The 20,778-nt window shown below is 40.6% G+C and overlaps 1 protein-coding gene across 3 annotated transcripts in view; it reads left to right on the top strand.

Annotated features, from left to right (window-relative positions):
• EGF (epidermal growth factor) overlaps positions 1 to 20,778 on the top strand; it is a 298,020-nt gene that overhangs the window by 101,144 nt on the left and 176,098 nt on the right. For all 3 annotated transcript variants that reach the window (XM_075349333.1, XM_075349340.1, XM_075349348.1), the window contains exons 6-7: positions 2,541 to 2,663; positions 13,147 to 13,269. In XM_075349333.1, the coding sequence (XP_075205448.1) occupies positions 2,541 to 2,663; positions 13,147 to 13,269 (246 nt within the window). The remainder of the gene's footprint in view (positions 1 to 2,540; positions 2,664 to 13,146; positions 13,270 to 20,778) is intronic.

Here is a 20,778-nt window from a genome sequence, read left to right as displayed (position 1 = left end):
CCAGCTCAGTTTTGGAAAAGTATTCTATGGACAGATGAGACCAAGATCAACCTGTACCAGAATGATGGGAAGAAAAAAGTTTGGAGAAGAAAGGGAACGGCACATGATCCAAGGCACACCACATCCTCTGTAAAACATGGTGGAGGCAACGTGATGGCATGGGCATGCATGGCTTTCAATGGCACTGGGTCACTTGTGTTTATTGATGACATAACAGCAGACAAGAGTAGTCGGATGAATTCTGAAGTGTACCGGGATATACTTTCAGCCCAGATTCAGCCAAATGCCGCAAAGTTGATCGGACGGCGCTTCATAGTACAGATGGACAATGACCCCAAGCATACAGCCAAAGCTACCCAGGAGTTCATGAGTGCAAAAAAGTGGAACATTCTGCAATGGCCAAGTCAATCACCAGATCTTAACCCAATTGAGCATGCATTTCACTTGCTCAAATCCAGACTTAAGACGGAAAGACCCACAAACAAGCAAGACCTGAAGGCTGCGGCTGTAAAGGCCTGGCAAAGCATTAAGAAGGAGGAAACCCAGCGTTTGGTGATGTCCATGGGTTCCAGACTTAAGGCAGTGATTGCCTCCAAAGGATTCGAAACAAAATATTGAAAATAAAAATATTTTGTTTGGGTTTGGTTTATTTGTCCAATTACTTTTGACCTCCTAAAATGTGGAGTGTTTGTAAAGAAATGTGTACAATTCCTACAATTTCTATCAGATATTTTTGTTCAAACCTTCAAATTAAACGTTACAATCTGCACTTGAATTCTGTTGTAGAGGTTTCATTTCAAATCCAATGTGGTGGCATGCAGAGCCCAACTCGCGAAAATTGTGTCACTGTCCAAATATTTCTGGACCTAACTGTAAATATGTATATTTGTGAGTTCTGGGTGGTCTCTTCATTTTAGTAAAATATATAGTCTTCATAAAGTAACAATTCTGACGCATCCTTTCTTAGCAATCTTGATTTTACTATTCCTCTGAGATTTCTTTTAGAACTTTTATGAATAAATGAACAGTTAGGGGTGTGTACCCGCATACTGTCATATAATCCAATCAGCACTGACACACCATTTAAGGCTAAGTTCACATTTCCGTTGTTTTGTATCAGTCACATGCGTTGCTTGACGCATGCGACTGATACGCTGTTTAACGCTGTACAACGGATGACAAAGAACAGAATTCTTTGTCGGATTCCGTTGTGCGCGGCGGGCGGAATTCGGGGGGGGAGCCGAGCGGGGTCGTGGCACTGAGGACGTCAGTGCCGCAGGGACTGCAGGACAGGTGAGTGTGTGTGTGTGTGTGTATACACATGCTGAATGCGGGAGGGGGAGGAGCCGAGCGGGGGGCGGGGCCAGGCGCTGAGGATGTCAGTGGCAGTGCTGCGGTCTGCATGGCTGGGGACAGGTGAGTGTATGTGTGAGTGAGTGTGTGTGTCTGTGCGCATGTATGTATGTATGTATGTGTGTGCACATGCGGAGTGCGGGAGCGGGCGGAGCCGAGCGGGGGGCGGGGCCAGACGAGGGTGTCAGTGGCAGTGCTTGTCTGCATGGCTGGGGACAGGTGTGTGTGTGTGTGTGTGTGTATACACACATGTGCGGGAGGGGGCGGGGCCGAGCGGGGAAGTGTCGGCCTCCCTGCACACGTAACCAGACTAAATATCGGGTAGCAAAGCACCCGATGTTTACCTTGGTTACCCGATATTTACCTTGGTTACGGGCCTACACCGCTTAGCGCTGGCTCCTTGCACCGTAACCAGGGTAAAAATCGGGTAACCAACCAAAGCTGGTGACGCGTGCAGGGAGCCAGAGAGCATGCGCAGCGAAATCCGACGGATCTCGCTGCTCAAAAAAAGTTACATGCTGCGTTCCTCCCGCCCGGTGGTCAGTCGTTCCACGACTGATCAGTCGCGCGGAGGGTGCAACGCAGCATCATCAGTCACAATCCACTGCTCATACAAGTCTATGGGAGCAGCGGAATCCGCTAAATGGATTCCGTTGTTTACAAGAGCAGCGGATTGTGACTGATACATTTTAGCGGAAATGTGAACTTAGCCTAACAAGGGGAATGGTAACTCACAATCGTCAGTTTATTTGTATATTTCTAGAAGAAATAATGGAATAGCACAACAGCGATCTAAGGAAAGATGACCCAGAATTATTTTTTTATACTGAATTCAAGTATCCAGACATGTCAGGAGTGGTGACAGATTCACTTTAACTAAACTCTATCTTTCCTGGTTCGAATTATTAGACAATATTGTACACTGAACTCAAGAATTGCAGTTAGGGTCCCCCTAGTGGCATCTGCGTGGTATATTTTAAATCTACATTTTCTATGGAACTCGTAGCTCTGTTTTAGAAAATCAAAGCAATTTTAAGATATTTTAAGAAACTAATGAGCACAGAATAATCAAGTTAAAAATTCCAATGATAAAAGATAACTTGAGCGATCTGGGACAACCATATTGAACCACTCATAAGCATTACGTTTTTCGCATGCACACTGAACTATTCATTCTTTGGTTGCAGGATCAGAGGTGTGCAATTTACAGAATGACAGCTGTTCAGAAATATGCCAAAACAGTGGATTAAGCCAACAGTGCAGCTGTAAGGCGGGTTTTCAACTTTCTTATGATGGCAAACAATGTGAAGGTGAGATGTTCATAATTTTATATCAAAGTATAGAAAAAAAAATGTTGGAATAGTATTAATCAAATTGGAAGGTTAGAAGAGATGAATAACCAATGGTCAATTAGTGAAAGAAGGTACATGTATTATGCAGACATTGTATGTGACGCCTCCTGACGAAGCCATTTTGGTGAAACGCGTTTCGAGGCCAAGGCTCCCTGCCACCTACTTGGGTCACTGACCTATTGTATAAAATGTCTCGAGGTAATAATCTTTTTCATTGATTATGGTTGTTCATAGGAGTGGCACTGGTGAGGGTGTATAGGAGTTACTGTTTATATTGTATTTATTTATTTATCTATCACCCTCCCTCCGACAGACTTTATCATTTTGTTTATACCTGTTACCTTTTAATAACAGTGACCTCTGTCATCTGGTGGCCCTTTGGTGTAATTCTGTTTTGGGCAAATATTTCCATCACGTTTGCCCCCACTGTCTGTCATTTTGTTCACTTTGGTGATCATCAATAAATATTTTTGCATTTGATCATTTACTCTCTAGTCCCTCTTTTTTTGGTGTTCCCCTATTTATTATTATTCACATTTTTTTGAAGGGGTCACCTAGGTTTTCGGGTTTTTTTTTTTATTGTATATGAACTGTATAACTATATGAATAATTATAAATTAATTATATAATAAACTATTGCTTGTCAAATCATTTTTTGGTGTGACCACCCTTTGATTTCAAAACAGCATTAATTCTTCTAGGCACACTTGCATAAGTCTTTGAACGAACTTGGCAGGGAGGTTATTTCAAACATCTTGGAGAAATAACCACGGATCTTCTGTAGATGTAGGCTTCTGCAAATCCTTCTATCTCTTCATGTAATCCCAGAGAGCCTGGATGATGTTCTATGGGACCATATCATCATTTCCAGCACTCCTTGTTCTTTATTACGCTGGAAATTGTCTAATGACACTGGCTGGAATTTTGGGGTCGTGGTGCTGATGAATAATAAACTTGTAATTATCAACAATCTGTCTGAATAAATAGCTCACTTGAAATATAATATTGAAGAACACCTGTTAGAGTGCAGATAGCTCCAACACAAAGTGAGTTGTAGTTTAAAATAATTTTTTATTGAAAAATACTTAAAACAATTTTAATTTTTTTTAAAAAAAATGATATAGTGGTGCTTCAACATAAGAGGGACAGAATTACAGACTGCAATATATGTATAAATAGTGATATAAATCAATAAGCTATTAAGCATAAAATATTATGCAAATAAATATCACATCTTTTTTGCTTAAAATGTATATGGTCAATATTAGACCTATATTATACAAGTAGCAATTCAAATATAAGAATAATGAAACCAGGAAATTATTCCCTATTGATCTAACTTGTATGGTATCAATCTATCCATGTGCAAAAATTAGATACTGATTCATGAGGTATATGTAGTCATTATAATGGAGCTGCGATGTAGGAAAGCCCCCTGAGGAAAGCTATTTGAAACGTACGTCAGGGTGGAGGGACGATACAGCCATATTACAGCCAGTACTACAGGTGAATAATATAACAAGTACAAGAGCACTTTACTACTAATATGCACTTTGCTCTCAGGAATGTTCCCCCATGAATTTTAACTATTTTTCATTATATTGATCTACATTGCAGGTCCATTATAATGACTACATATACCTCATGACTTAGTATCTATTTTTTGCACATAAGTAGAATGATACCATACAAGTTAGATCAATAGGGAATAATTCCCTGGTTTTATAATTCTTATATTTGAATTGCTACTTGTATAATATAGGTCTAATATTGACCATATACATTTTAAGCAAAAAATATTTGAAATGTATTTGCATAATATTTTAGTCTTAATATGTTTTGCTTATTGATTTATATTACTTTTTATACATATATTGTAGTCTGTAATTCTGTCCCTCCTATGTTGTAGCACCACTATATAATTTTTGATTAAAAATGAAAATTTGTTTTAAGTATTTTTCAATAAAAAAATGATTTTAAACTACAACTCACTTTGTTTGTGTTGGAGCTATCTGCACTCAAACAGGTATTGTTGAATAATAACTTAGAGCCAATTAGATGCGTCCCCGATGGTATTGTATGATAAGTATCTGTCTCTATTTATCAGCCAAATATTTCAAATATCGACTAATCAGTCCAAAGAACCAGCTACCATTCCTTACATCCCAGTTCCTATGTTTTCATACATATATGAGTCACTTGGTCTTGTTTCAATGTTGAAGTTATGGCTTTCTGGCCACAATTCATCCATGAAGACAGCTTCAGAACAGAGTTCTCTGTGCAGTAGATCAGTGTATCTGAGTACCACTGTTTTTCCAATTCTCAGCTGAAGGCACTGCTAAACATCTTACAATTTCAAAGGAAAGTAAACAGTGATGTGTCTTTCATCTGCTGTGCAAAGATTAATTGTCTGACAAGTTTAATTGGCTATGGACCTTCTTTAGAAAAATGAATTTAGAAAAGTACATGGTGCCGGTTCTTATGTTAGGCTGCATGAATGCTCCTGGTTTCGGGGAGCTACATTTCACTCAAATCATGAATTTATAGAGGTACTGCTCTATATTGAAAGAGAAGATTCTACCATCACTCCATAGCCTTGGTAGATGTGCACTTTTCATCATAACAATGATCCTAAATAGAACAATGTGATTCAGTGGCCAAGTATGCATCCTCACTAGTGATGGGCGGACCCGGATTATAAAAGTCTGGATCCGCATAGTTTCAGACATACCCGAGTGCCAGTCCCAGGCCCTGAATTCTCAGAAAATTTCAGCTAGAGATCTGGATCTGGTACTCGGAAAATAAAAAAAAATAAATAAAGGAAAAATAAAGGAAATAAGAATGAAGCAAGCGCTTCATACTTACGGAGGCTCCGGCACAGCTGTAACTGCTCCTTGGGCCACCCATTCTTCTTCTGGGGCCACTCATTATTGCTCATCCATATGGACAGTTTTCCCCACCCACCAGCTGTCCTGGCATCTGTGATTGGTTGCAGTCAGATGCACCCCCAACTTGTGTGACAGAATCTGACTGCAACCAATCACAGGTGCTTTCTGTGGGTCTACATCATGGTGTAAAAATAAATAAATAAAACATTTGTCATAGGTTCCCACCTTATTACTATACCCAGCACAGATAAAGCATACAGCCATGCACTCATCTTAGCTGTGTATCCAAATAGGAGAAACCGCATGGTTTTTTAAAATTATTTAAATAAATAATTAGAAAAACTGGCGTGCGGTCCTCCCCAATTTTGATACCCAGCCATGATAAAGCCTGACAGCTGGGGGCTGGTATTCTCAGGCTGGGGAGACCCATGCTTCTTGGGCCACCCCCAATCTAAGCAGCCGCCTGCAGCTGCCCAGAATTGCCATATCCATTAGATGCAACAGTCCCGGCACTTTACCCGGCTCTTCCCGATTGCCCTGGTGTGGTAGCAATCAGGGTAATAAGGGGTTAATGTCAGCTCACAGCTGCCACTAAGCCCTAGATTAGTAGTGGAAGTCATCTATAAGACCCCCTATTACTAATTCTGTAAGTGAAAAGAAATAAACACAAACACCCCAAAAAATATTTATTTGAAAAGAAAAGACAAAAAAGAACCCTCCTTCACCACTTTATTAACTGCACAACACCCCTGCAGGTCTGACGTAATCAACACGAGGTCCCACAACGATTTTAGCTCTGCTACATTGAATTGACACCAAGCAGCCTAAGAACATGACTGCCCACCGTGAGGTTCAGGCAGAGACTGAGTCAGCTGCGCGATCAGTGGTGATGTCACTGAGGTGATTTGCAGTCACAGGGGGAAGATCGTGGGAACCTCCAGCTGTGACTGCAACTAACCTGAGTGACGTCACTACTCCATTGCTCAGTCTCTGCCTGAACCTCACATTGGGCGGTCTTATTCTATGGCCGCTCGGTCTAAATTCAAATGTAGCAGAGCTGGAATCGTTGTGGGACGCTGTGTGGGTTGCGTTGGACCTGCAGGAGTGTTTGGGGGGTTAATAAATTGGTGAAAGAGGGTGCTTTTTTGTCATTTATTTCAAATAAAGAATTTTTTAGTGTTTGTGTTTATTTACTTTCACTAATACACTTACAGATTAGTAATGGGGGGTCTCATAGATGCCTCCCATTACTAATCTAGAGCTTATTGGCAGCTGTGAGATGACATTAACCTCTTATTACACCAATTACCATCGCACCAGGGCAATCGAGAAAAGCCGGATAAAGTGGCGGGACTATCCCATCTAATGGATGAGGCAATTCCGGGCAGCTGCAGGCTGCTATTTTTAGGCTGGGAGTGGTCCAATAAGCATGGGTCTCTCCAGCCTGCAAATACCAGCCCCCAGGTGTTGGGCGTTATCAAATTTGGGGGAACCACACGCCAGATTTTTTAATTATTTATTAAAAAAAAACAAAACAAAAATACATGCGGTTTTTCCTATTTTGATACACAACCAAGATAAGCGCATGGCTGAGTGGTGTAACCTAGAGATGTATGTTTTATCTATGCTGGTATCAATAGATGAGTGACCCTACACCAAGTGTTTTTATTTATTTATTTATTTATTCATTCTTACACCAATATGCAGTGACCTGCAGACACCGCCTGTGATTGGAAGCAGTCATATGCTGTCACACAGGCTGGGGGGCGCATCTGATTGCAACCAATCACAGACGCCAGGACAACCAGTGGGCATGGAAAGCAGTACATATGGATTTTCAATAATAAGCTGAAGCGGTATATACACTGTGTGCAGAATTATTAGGCAAATGAGTATTTTGATCACATGATACTTTTTATACATGTTGTCCTACTCCAAGCTGTATAGGCTTGAGAGCCAACTACCAATTAAGTAAATCAGGTGATGTACATCTCTGTAATGAGGAGGGGTGTAGTGTAATGACATCAACACCCTATATAAAGGTGTGCTTAATTATTAGGCAACTTCCTTTCCTTTGGCAAAAACGGTCAGAAGAGAGATTTGACGGGTTCTGAAAAGTCCAAAATTATGAGATCTCTTGCAGAGGGATGCAGCAGTCTTAAAATTGCCAAATTTTTGAAGCGTGATCGCTGAACAATCAAGCGTTTCATGGCAAATAGCCAACAGGGTTGCAAGGAGCGTGTTGGGCAAAAAAGGCGCAAAATAACTGCCAATGAATTGAGGAAAATCAAACGTGAAGCTGCCAAGATGCCATTTGCCACCAGTTTGGCCATGTTTCAGAGCTGCAATGTTACTGGAGTATCAAAAAGCACAAGGTGTGCTATACTCAGGGACAAGGCCAAGGTAAGGAAGGCTGAAAAACGACCACCTTTGAACAAGAAACATAAGATAAAACATCAAGACTGGGCCAAGAAATATCTTAAAGCTGATTTTTCAAAGGTTTTATGGACTGATGAAATGAGAGTGACTCTTGATGGGCCAGATGAATGGGCCAGAAGCTGGATCAGTAAAGGGAGAGAGCTCCACCCCGACTCAGATGCCAGCAAGGTGGAGGTGAGCTACTGGTATGGACTGGTATCATCAAAGATGAACTTGTGGGACCTTTTCGGGTTGAGGATGGAGTGAAGCTCAACTCCCAGACCTATTGCTAGTTTCTGGAAGACAACTTCTTCAAGCAGTGGTACAGGAAGAAGTCGGTATCGTTCAAGAAAAACATGATTTTCATGCAGGTCAATGCTCCATCACATGCATCCAACTACTCCACAGGGTGGCTGGCCAGTAAAGGTCTAAAAGATGAAAAAATAATGACATAGCCCCCTTGTTCTCCTGATCTGAACCCCATAGAGAACCTGTGGTCCCTCTAAAATGTGAGATCTACGGGGAGGGAAAACAGTACACCTCTCTGAACAGTGTCTGGGAGGCTTGTTGATCGTAAACAGATCAAGCAACTGACAGAATCTATGGATGGTAGGCTGTTGAGTGTCATCATAAAGAAAGGTGGCTATATTGGTCACTAATTCTTTTGGGTTTTGTTTTTGCATGTCAGAAATGTTTATTTCTAAATTTTGTGCAGTTATATTGATTTACCTGGTGAAAATAAAAAAGTGAGGTGGAAATATATTTGGTTTTTATTAAGTTGCCTAATAATTCTGCACAGTAATAGTTACCTGCACAAACAGATATCCTCCTAAGATAGCCAAATCTAAAAAAAATCCCACTCCAACTTTCAAAAATATTAAGATTTGATATTTATGAGTCTTTTGGGTTTATTGAGAACATACTGTAGTTCTTGATCAAAAATAAAAAAATCCTCTAAAATACAACTTGCCTAATAATTCTGCACATGGTGTATAATTATAGCGCACTTGCTCCTATCACCCTATCCCTTCTACCACCATTTTTAGTCACCAGATTTTGGTCCCCATAGGCTTATATTGGGACCGGCATGTAGCCAGATAACTGGTACCAATCCTGGGCCAGAACCGGGATTTTTGTTTAAACCCGGTTTGACCCGCCAATCTGTGAGTCTGTCCTTCACTACTCCTCACTTGAACTCAGCCAAAACACCTACAAGGAATTTGGAAAAGACAAGTTGTCATCACTCTCAATATAGCATCCATGCTCTAAAATAGGTCATTCGTGAAGAATTGAAAAAGATAGATGTTGCAATATGTCGCCAACAAGTTAATGCCATGCCTAGAAGACTTGGGGCTATCCTTAAAAATCATGGCGGTCATACAAAATACTAGATGCAGTAGTTTTTGATGTGGTATGTAGTTTTTGCATTAACTAATTTGAGTAAAATTGAAGATTTTGCAATGAAAGTTATTTTATTAGCCTTACTTTCATGTTATGGGTTTAAAACTGTTCTATGAAACTTAGTCTTCTCAAAATTTTGGAAATTGTTCTTGTGTTCTGTTACATATTGATTCAAATCTTACTATTCAAAGGGGGTGTTCTCATTTATGCTGACATCTGTTTACGTGTATTTATATATAGTCATAGCCAAAAGTGTTGCACCCTTCAAATTGTTCTAGAAAATAAAGGATTTCTCCTAGGAAAGTATTACAATTACATATTTATTTCCTTTGTGTGTATTGGAACAACGCAAAAATAAAAACCAGAGAAAAAAAGTCAAATTGGAGTTATTTTCACACAAAACCCCAAAAATAGGCCGGACAAAATTGTTTGCACTCTCAACTTAATATTTGATTGCATATCCTTTGGAATAAATAATGCAATCAGTTGCTTTCTATAACCATGAACAAGCTTCTTACTCATCCCAACTGGAATTTTGAATCACTCTTCTTTTGCAAACTGCTCCAGGTGTCTCATATTTCATTGGTGCGTTCACCCAACAATTTTAAGATCTTTCTACAGGTAGTCTATGGGATTTAGATCTAGACTCATTGCTGGCCATTTCAGAATTCTCCAGTGCTTTGTGTCCATCCATATCTGGGTGCTTCTTGAAGTATGCATGGGGTTGTTGTCCTATGGGAAGACCCATGACCTACCACAGAAACTCAGCTTTCTGACACTGGGCTCTATATTGTGACCCAAAATTTTTGGCAATCTTCAGATTTCATGATGTTTGTACACAGTCAAGGCATTGAGTGCCAGAGTCAGCAAAACAACACCAAAACATCTTTGAACCTCCACCATATTTGATTATAGTTACTTTGTTCTTTTCTTTGTAGGCCTCATTCTGTGATCAGTAAACAGTAGAATGATGTGCTTTACTAAAAAGCTCTGTCTTGGTCTCATCTGTTCACAAGAACCTTTCACATAAAGATTTTGGTTTACTTACGTACATTTTGGCAAACTGCAGTCTAGCTTTTTTATGTATCTGTGTGTCAGCAGTGTGGTCCTCCTGGGTCCCCTGCTATAGCATTTAATTTTATTGAAATGTTGACAGATAGTTTACGCTGACACTGATCCACCCTGGGCCTGCAGATTACCTTGAATTTCTTTGGAACTTGATTGGGGCTGTTTATTTACTATCCTGCGTTGCAACATTTCAAGAATTTTCTCTGCCTTCCATGTCCAGGGAGATTAGCTAAAGTGCCATGGGTTGTAAGCTTCCTGATTATGTTCTGCACCATGGACAAAGGAACATCAAGATCTCTGGAAATGGACTTGTAACCTCGGGATTGTTGATATTTTTTGATTCTCAAGTTCTCTTTTCCTTTTTCTTTTCTCCATGCTTACCGTGGCACATGCAGACACAAAATGCAAATACTGAGTCAACTTTTCCCCTTTTTATCTGGGTTCAGGTGTGATTTTCATATTGCCGACACCTATTACTTGCCACAGGTGACTTTAAACGAGCATCGTAAGCTTGAAACAAAGATGTGTACCCATAATTTTGGAAAGGTGTCAACAATTTTGTCCAGCCCATTTTTGGGATTTTGTGTGAAATTTTGTCCAATTTGCCTTTTTTTTGTGTTGTTCCAATACACACAAAGGATATAAACATGTGTATGATAAAATGTGTAATTCAATAATCTTCTGGGAGAAATACCTCATTTTCTGGAACTACTTCAAGGGTGCCAACACTTTCAGGCATAACTGTATATAGAAATAAAGTAAAAAAATTATGAAAATATAAAAAATAAATACAATTTAAATCACCCCACTTTACCCCCAATTAAAAATAAGAAAATAAAAATAAAATTAAACATATTTGTAGTTGCTACATCTGTGAAAGCCCATTCTATCAAAATATAAAATGAATTAAGCTGCCAAAGTTGTATAGAGATAAAAAGTCTAAATTAAAGAATTGAGATATTTTGGTAATTGCAATTCTGCCAAAATATACAATTAGAAACTATCAAAGCTGTGTATTTGCTCCAAAATGGTGTCAATAAAACACTAGCTTGCCACAAAAAAACAATTAATCACACAAATTTATCATTGGAAAAATGTAATTTTTACTGCACAATTAATGCTGCAAAACCAACTGCCCCCCACTGCCCCCCCAATAGAAATGGTGGAATTGTGTTTTGTTTTTTGGGGATTTCACTTCTGTTGCAATTTTTTTCACATTGACAGTACATTGTATATTAAAATGAATGGTAAATATTTAGCCCGTGAAAAGCTGTATGATGACTTGCTCTTCAGTGCATCAGTGCAAAGGGAGCTGTCATTCAATTTGCCAGTGCACGCTTACAACGTCGGCTCAAAATATTGTGAATGGTGACTGTAGCCGCTCTGGTACTAAAAACAGGTGGCTCCCAGGAATAATGTTCATGTTCTCCTGGTAGCTGCACTTTCAGTAACAAAGCAGGACAGCATCGTGATGCTTTTAACATGAAGATTAACCCTTGACTTTGGCATAGTCGAGCTACGGTAACCCCCCAATACCTTTTATTACCTTACCCCTTAATAACTTAAGAAATAAACACATGCAACAAAGTTGGATGAAATGGCCACAGCAGCCTTTTATTAAACATATACACACAGGAAATGAACTTAAATAGGGTGTGGTCCTCGAAGCTCATAAATCTGATGATTAACTAGTACCTTATTAACATTACCTTCCCCTTGAACCACTTACTCCTAGCCGTAACCATCAACTCGGGAGCACCAATAAAAGGGGGGGGAAGGGATAATTACCAAACCTGGGACCCGACATTCCATTGCCGGTGGTCCACCAAATCACCAGATCACCATCCAAACCGGCCAATGAAAGAGATCCTTATTTCCATGAACCCCCCAGTAACAATTTACACCAACTTCAAGGACCCACCCTAGCCGCCAACAGCCAGCATGACCCTGCAATCACTAAAATTAGGGAGGGAGGGCAGGACAATCCCAGGGGAGTGCAGGCCAAAGGGATCCTCCACCTTCAGGTTGGACTATATATGCTCCAACTGACCCATAATCTCCACCCCCCCTCCCTCTTCTGGGGGTCCCCTCCTCCTAACCAAGTCATGCTGGCCTCCACCCACACCGGGGGTGAGGTTCTGGCCTTGTACTATATCTGCAGATTAATAGCATTTGGGGACATTACAGATTCCCTTTAAGACAAATGAAAAGTTGTGTAAAGCAGGAAGGAGAACAAGAAAGGAGAAGCAATAGTAAGAATACATGATCTTCTATTTTTAACAACTGCTTGGGTATAAAACTGATCAAGTTGAAGTCTACAGGAAAGTATGAGGACAGAAACAGAGAAATGCTCATTGGATGAGAAATGGGAAATGCGGATTTTTGCTACAGTATGCTGGATGTTAGGACTTTTTATACTTCTAGCCTTCTAGAATGGATGATTTATGTGTAATAATACTACAGAGGGGAACAGTCCCAGATGTGCAGTTCTAAATGTTTACTGGGTGAGGTTAAAGGTGGTCTCGTAGACTTTCACATTCAGGTGAACTTAAACATATTTAAAATGGAATGAAAACAGACAAGACAGATTGTTATCTTTATCTTCCGTAGACTGAGGAACAGGTATGTAATCAAAGTGGCTCAAGTTTAATTTTCTCTGTCATTAGATATTAATGAATGTTCCTTATGGAGTCATGGCTGCACTCTCGGCTGTGAAAATATCCCAGGCTCCTATTATTGTAGCTGTCCCAGAGGTTACGTCCTCCTCCCAGATAAAAAGTCATGTCATGGTAAGTATGCCACCAATATGTGCTTACTGGATCTATGCATTAGATGATATTAACATGGATTGTATTTTGGTTGTGTATATTTATAGTCAAAGCTTCAATGGGTCCTCTATATATGTTACACTTGCTGTGGTCTTAGAGCTGATATCAGTGGTCCTTTATTCCAAATCAGTGATGGGCAGACTTGGACTGTAAAAGTCCGGATCCGCATGGGTTCGAAAGTACTGACCCATGGCCTGGAGTTCTCAGGGAACTCTTGGTAACGATCCAGATCTGGCAACTTGGGAAATTGAGTGGAGTCCGATGCGCTCCCATCCTGTGTGACAGCATGTTTGACTGCTTTCAATCAGAGACGCTCTCTGTGTGTGTCTATATTGCTATAATAAATTTATTTGCTATAAAATAAATGAATAAATTGGCGTCGGGTCCCCCATATTATGATACCCAGCACAGATCAAGCATACGGCTACATGATGCAACCCCAAGCTGTGTGCTTATCTTGGCTGTGTATTAAAATAAGAGGGATCACATGCGGCTTTTGTTTTCAAATATTTAAATAAATCGTTTTAAAAATTGGCATGTGGTCTCACCTAATTTTGATACCCAGCCAACAGCTGAGGACTGATATTCTCAGGCTGGTGAGACCCATACTTATTGGGCCCCCCAGCATATAGCAGCCTGCAGCCACCCAGGATTGTCGCATCCATTATATGTGACAATCCTGGCACTTTACATGACTTATCCCGATTGCCTTGGTGTGGTGCTAGTAGGGGTAATAAGGGGTTAATAACAGCTCACAGCTGCTACTAAGCCCTAGATTAGTAATGGGAGGCATGTATGAAAGCCTGCCCATTACTAATCTGAAATCCAGCCAATCACGCAGTACTTATAAGTGGACCAATCAGATCCCATCTGACACGATCATATTCCATTTAATCACTGCAGCCAAAACCAAGGTAACTGGATGCCAGAAGGTGGTGGCATTTTCCTGTGTATTAACTGCATATATGAAGTGCCAATGATACTTTATTTATTATGCATTGTTTTGTTGGTGATTAGCATCCTATTGCATCATGTCCCTTGATTAAATCAAAATTGATATATAAAGAAGGTAAATCATAACCATAGATACGAGATAACTTTAAAATATTATCCTCATAAGCCTTCGACTTTGTGCCCATGATCAGTTTTTAGGGAGTTTTTGACGTTGTATATTTTTGCTGTGTCAAAAACTCAGCATCCTACGTTTCCAGAAAAGTGGATGGGATTTAAACAAACCTCCTGCCCACTGTGCTTCTTTTTACTCAGCGTAAACTGACCTATGGTGTGTGTTTAAGATCCACAACATGTCAGTTTCCCTTACGGGTATGCTGAGTTTGGAGTGCCGGTTTTCCTCATAGACTTGCATTAGATATGGAAACTCCACAGGTAAAAACATGCATGTGTTTTTAGTGTGTTTCCCCTGTGGAAACACATTAAAAATGCATGTAATCTGCAGATAACTATATTGATAATGTTTTTTCAAAACCAAATACCAGGAATAATCAAATACAAAGAAAATGTATTTAAAACATGACACACAACAATAAACAAAAACCACAGTGTCAAAAACTCCACAAAAACACATGTAAAAAAACCCCAAACAAACACAAGTAACCTAATATACTTAATAGGTGCAGAAATTCTTCACCCTCGAAAGCTCATTGTGAGAATATAGCCTTACACATCCCCCAAGTCTGCTATGCATATCTGTGATGCCCTGGTGCCGCCAGGTGTTGCACATCAAGTAGACCCCCACATTACACCATCCATCACGGGGTTACACCGAGCCAACAAAACCTTAGTCACCCCCCCAGGGTAGGAAAGGCACAGCAGCGGGCGGGACCAGGCGGAAGGAAAACGCCCACCTAGGGGTCTGGAGAAGCCAGGGTGGGAAAGTGTTCAGTGGAAGTTGAAGTCGAAGTTGAAGTGGGAGTTCTGAGTGGAGTGGAGTGCAGTTCAGTGGAGGAGAGGAGAAAGTGAGCTGAAGCGGAAGCCAGAGAGGAAAGGCGTCGGGGTTGGAGCCCCAGCATGCTGGCTAGGTGGCAGACTGTGGTCCGTGTCTGTCAGGAGACGGGAAGACGGCTGCCAGAGATCAGAGGTGGACCAGAACAGGGAAGGAGCCTGCCGGTACCGACACCGGAGAACCGACCCGGAAACCATGGACAGAGGGGGTACCTGGACCCTGAAGCAGAGACCGGAACCACCGGCTTTGTTAATTCACCAGTTGAGGAAAGGATTACAGGTCCTGTCCCACCCAAAGTCCCAAAAGAGCAGACCAGCAGCCCACCGCGGGGGATAGGGCATCCGCCAGGGCCCCTTTGGATCCCACGTGTCAGCGTCTGCGGGCAAGGCTCCCACCAGTAGTTCTGGGAGCGGACTCCCATGTTCCATACCGAGAAGTCCAGAGAGAACTAAAATAGTGCAGAGGAAAGTGACACAGAGCATCACTCCGGGTGAGGGACTAGAATACACCCGGCCACGGCGGCCGGCCACTGTCACTTTGGTTTGCCATTGGACTTGTGTGATTCATTTGACTGTGAGTACACCAGCATCCACCGGTCTGACCGGGCTCCCCGGCCCCTGCAACCACCATCCTCAGCACAGAGACACTGGGCCCCGGGGCATCCATCCCTACCCACGGAGGGGTTAATATCCAGCTGCTATCCCATCGCCCCCCGGGTGCTCCCCAACAGCAGCGGTGGTGCTACATCTCACCACACACTGTGGGTGGCGTCACGAAGACCTTACAGCAATTGCCCGTACATATACGTCCCCTTTTATTTAAAGTGTCCAAGCGACCCCCGGGTCCGGAAAATCCCTCGAGCCACACTGCGGATCCGAATCCAAGCAGCCTGACTGCTGGCGTGGTGGCGGCACATATCCTTATTGTATATAATACAATGATCAATCAAAGTAAGAAAAACAAGCATATATGGGTAAAAAATATTCTACCAAGTGCGATATAAATCAAAGCATGCTGTAAAAATAAAGATTGAATAATCCATGAGAGTATTCATTTTCAAAGGAGTACATATAAAAGTACAATAACTACTAATATGTTACAGTGAGTTGTATATCTGCTACGAAAGTCCAGAAAAAAAAAAAGATATCTATTCATTGTTGGCCCAGTGGTGCAACAAATTTAAGCCTAATAATCTAATGGGCCTTTTTCTGCATATTCAGTTATCACAGTCTTCCCTTCTGTAGAAGGATCTAGTCTTCCCTATCCCTTGAAAATTGAGGTATCTCAAGTCACCTCCATGTTCCTCGAGGACGTGCCTTGCAGGCGGATTGTCTTCCTTTCTTCCTTTATGTTCCAGAATTCTCCTCCTGAATTCACACACAGTTTTACAAACATAATTTGATGGACATGAACATCTTACATATCGTGGCCGCTAAAGTCAATTTCAGAGACTTTGCTACCATAATACAGTAATCATACAGTCTCCTGATGTGCCCAACAAGTAGTAGGTGGGCTAAACACATTGAGACAGTTATGACAAAGGTAACATCTAAATATCAGTGACAAAATGTGCTGGATACTCTTAGCAGCCTAGTATATGTATGCCACAGTTCATTAGTATAGACTAAGGGGCACTTTGCACACTACGACATCGCAGCTTCGATGTCGGTGGGGTCAAATCGAAAGTGACGCACATCCGGCATCGCAGTCGATATCGTAGTGTGTAAATCCTTTTTGATACGATTAAGGAGCGCAAAAACGTCCAAATCGTATCATCGGTGTAGCGTCAGTCGTTTCCATAATTTGTTGAGCAATGGGCGTTTCCATTGCTAACTCTCTGCTTATTTAAACCCTGGTCTGATAGCAGGCTATGCCGGATGTCAGTTGTTCTTTGTTCACCAGCCTGCTTCATCCTGCTCGAGACCACATCTACCCCAGATAAGTGCTTGGCTCTTTATTTTTGTTTGCTTCTTTTTGTTCTTATCTGAGTTTGTCATTTGCTGTGGTTGTTTTCAGTTTATTTGCATGCAGGGATCTTCCCTCTCAGTTGCTTAGCTGGAAAGCTCCCTACAGCTATGTTTGGAGTATTGCTCCTATAAGTCCATGTATTTGTTGCTTCTTGAATTTGTAATGGTTCCTGCTTTCTGTTCATTGATATGACAAGAGCGCCTGGTATAGGACGGAGTTCAGATCTAGCGATCTGAGGGCTTTTTTGTACTATCAGGTTGTTGGATTTTTGCAGGGTTTTTCTCTGGCCACCATCAGTCCCTTTCCTGTCCTGTTCTATTTAGTCAGTAGAGCCTCACCTTTTGCTAATCCTATCATCTATCTGTGTATTGTGTTTTCCTATATCACCGCAGTCTTTGAATGTGGGGGGCTTGCTATTCTTTATCTATTTTCTGAGGCAGAGAGTTATTCATCTTTCCTTCCTTTAGGATAGCTAGTTCTCCGGCTGGGTTCGCGGTGCACTGGATGTTAGTTCACCCCTCGGCTACTTCTTGTTGTGATGGTTAGTAAGGGGATGGCAGCCAGATTAGTTGCCAATGCTCTTGTCACCTTTTACCAATGATTTATGGTTGTCTTCCATGGTTCCGGATCATAACAGATCAGGTACCAGTATCGCTACACTCAAGTGATCCTACTTCCAGTCACCAGGGGGAACCAACTGCTATAAAACGCAGGAGGACCTGCCAGTGATGCAGATATGTATGTGAGAGCCCATTCACTTTCCAACTCTAATTGTGTGGGGTTTGCGATTCTTTTAGAGAGTACCTGCTTTTTTGGGGGGGGTAAACGTAACAGTACACAGTGAAAAATAAATGTAAGCAGGTAAATTAAACCTTTGTAAATATGGTATGTACCCACCACTATGGGACTAGTTCTGTACCACGAGAATAGCAGATCAGGTAAGAAAATGTGCATCTGTGCCAGTAATAGGATTAACACCAAATGTTGATGTTTCAGAATGAAATGACAGGATTTGATTTAAATAAATGTTGATTTTTTTTGTTCAAGAATAAATGTGGATTGTTGTTCATGGGAAAATATAAGACATCCCCTAAAAAAAAAAGTTCTAGCGCATATGTTGGAGCAAAATATAATGTAAGAACCTGTGTTATTTTCGAGGAAACATGGGTAATCGTAAATAATGGGATATTCTGTATTGAGCTACAAAAAATAGATTTGGTAATAGGAAATACTATGACTGGACTGCTGTAATGGGCTGGATAAAAGATAAAATTTGTTGACAGTAAGTGACAATTTAGCTGGCAATAAACTTCTACATTAATGTGCAGCAACCAGCAGTATATTTAATTCTATCACTAACAATTAGCAGTTTGGTATTGGGGAGAGATATGAAGGAATTGCTCTCCTTACTATAAGTTGGGTTCTAAATAATATCAACTACAGTATATGGTTTTATTGTTTCTGGATAACCCAGCTCATGCATGGTGGAATTGTTAATAGTATGGGTACTAATCAAGGACCACTGCGCAACCAGCTCTCTGCTCACCTATTGTACCCTCACCCATCCCTTGTATATTGTAAGCCCTCGCGGGCAGGGTCCTCTCTCCTCCTATACCAGTCTGTTATGTACTGTTAATGATTATTGTACTAGTTTTTATGTATACCCTTTCTCACTTGTAAAGTGCCATGGAATTAATGGCGCTATAATAATAAATAATAATATATACTGCTAGTCCACTTAGATCAGAAATATGAAAATTAATAGGAGCAATCCAGTTTTAACCTCTGAATACTAGAGTACAAATAAACATAAGGAAATATAAACGTTTTAGGGTCAATTTGCACAAAAAAAGTGGATTTTACAATTTATTTAGCATATTTAACCCAATAAAAGCCCCAATGACAACAAATTATCTGTATAAATCACAATGTATAAAGTTAGGTTAGAATGAGTGAGAATCTGTTCTTCCCATCGCTATAGTTATAGTCTGCAATTATTGCAGTCATTTATGGAATAGTTATATGCTATTAGCGGCTTCATAGGAAACTGTCAGTTATGTTAGATTATCAGTATTCTTCCTGCAGTAAAGAATCTGCGAGCAATAAAAAGAATTGCATATTACACATTTATGAGTGGCATTAGCCTAGCTTTTTGTACATGCATTAATAAAACTAAGTTACTCTGTAAGATTACAGATTTCCAGTAAATGCTGCTTTTATTGTTAGCTAAATGCTCTACAGCCAAATGAATTGCTATTTAATATGAGTTACTTTTGTTGTATGTGAAATCAGAGCACAGTAATATGACAATTAAAAGAGAATTCTAAATTGCCAGAAAAATATACAATGGTATTAGCTCCAAGACACACATTTAACTATTCATTATTATAACACAGGCTATGCTGCTATTATAGCTTGGCATCAATAATTCTCAGACAAAAGATTCCTAACTAGGGAAGCGGCTTCTGTATTAGAATAACAGCAGTTTATAAAATTTTATATACGTTCTATCACATGAGCTGAAAAAAATAGGTGAAGCTGCTTACGTCAGCAGTGGTAAGCAGAGATGTGCAACAGACACCCCTCATATAAAAATATGATCTATACCCAGTGTTTTACTAGAGCTTCTCCTTCAGTGTACATGCAGTGTCGGGAAAGGGATTGTACTTCTGTACTTCCCCAGGCTGTCAAATAGATACACATATGATAGATATATATATATATATATATATATATATATATATATATGCAGTATATATCTTATATATATTGAATATGTCACCAATTTTCTACGCAAATATATTTATAAAGGTGCTATTGACATGAATTCCTCACCAGATGTCGGTAACAGCCCATCCAAACAACACAGGCAAAGTTAGCAAGCCATAGATGTCCATAAATTTAGTGATGTGTAATAATGAGAAATCACATAGGCAAAAAGTATTGAACATAGCAAATAAGAGGTGCAAAAAGCCATGGAAAATCATGACACCAGCTGAAATCTATAAGTAATTAGAAAACAATCTTACAGCTTAGTGAAAATTAATATCAGCTGGTTCAACTGCTTTGTCTATAAAGAGGTTACTCATTTACCAAGGTGCCACACAAGAAACATCTCATGGTGAGTAATGTGATGATTCATTTAAAAGACAATTCTGCAGTCTATTTGAACTAACGAACAATTAGGGAACAGCCATCTCCCCCAATATTGTGAGGCACAATGCTCTAAAATAGCAATTGAGGGATATAAAAAGGGGCCTGGTCCTATCTACAGGACTTCAGCTTTGGAATTATGGCTCCAGCTGGAGGATTACACAACTGGTCCACTACCCAACACTAAGCCCATAATTTTTTTTGGAGAACCCAGGTTGGGAGAATTCAGTCACCTGGCCACATACCTTGCTGTGCTAGGTCAGCTTCCTTAGCTTGCCTCTGCCCACCTAAAGCACGGTGCTGCTAGCTAGGGTAGTGGCCCTGGATATCCCAAAGTCACAAAGGTTCATGTTCCTGGTAAGCCAGGGGAAGGACAAGGCTCTGTC

Source organism: Anomaloglossus baeobatrachus, chromosome 1, assembly GCF_048569485.1.
Source record: "Anomaloglossus baeobatrachus isolate aAnoBae1 chromosome 1, aAnoBae1.hap1, whole genome shotgun sequence".
Lineage (NCBI taxonomy): Eukaryota > Metazoa > Chordata > Amphibia > Anura > Aromobatidae > Anomaloglossus > Anomaloglossus baeobatrachus.
Note: the sequence above shows the minus strand (reverse complement) of the source record. Positions and strands in the feature narration are given on the sequence as shown.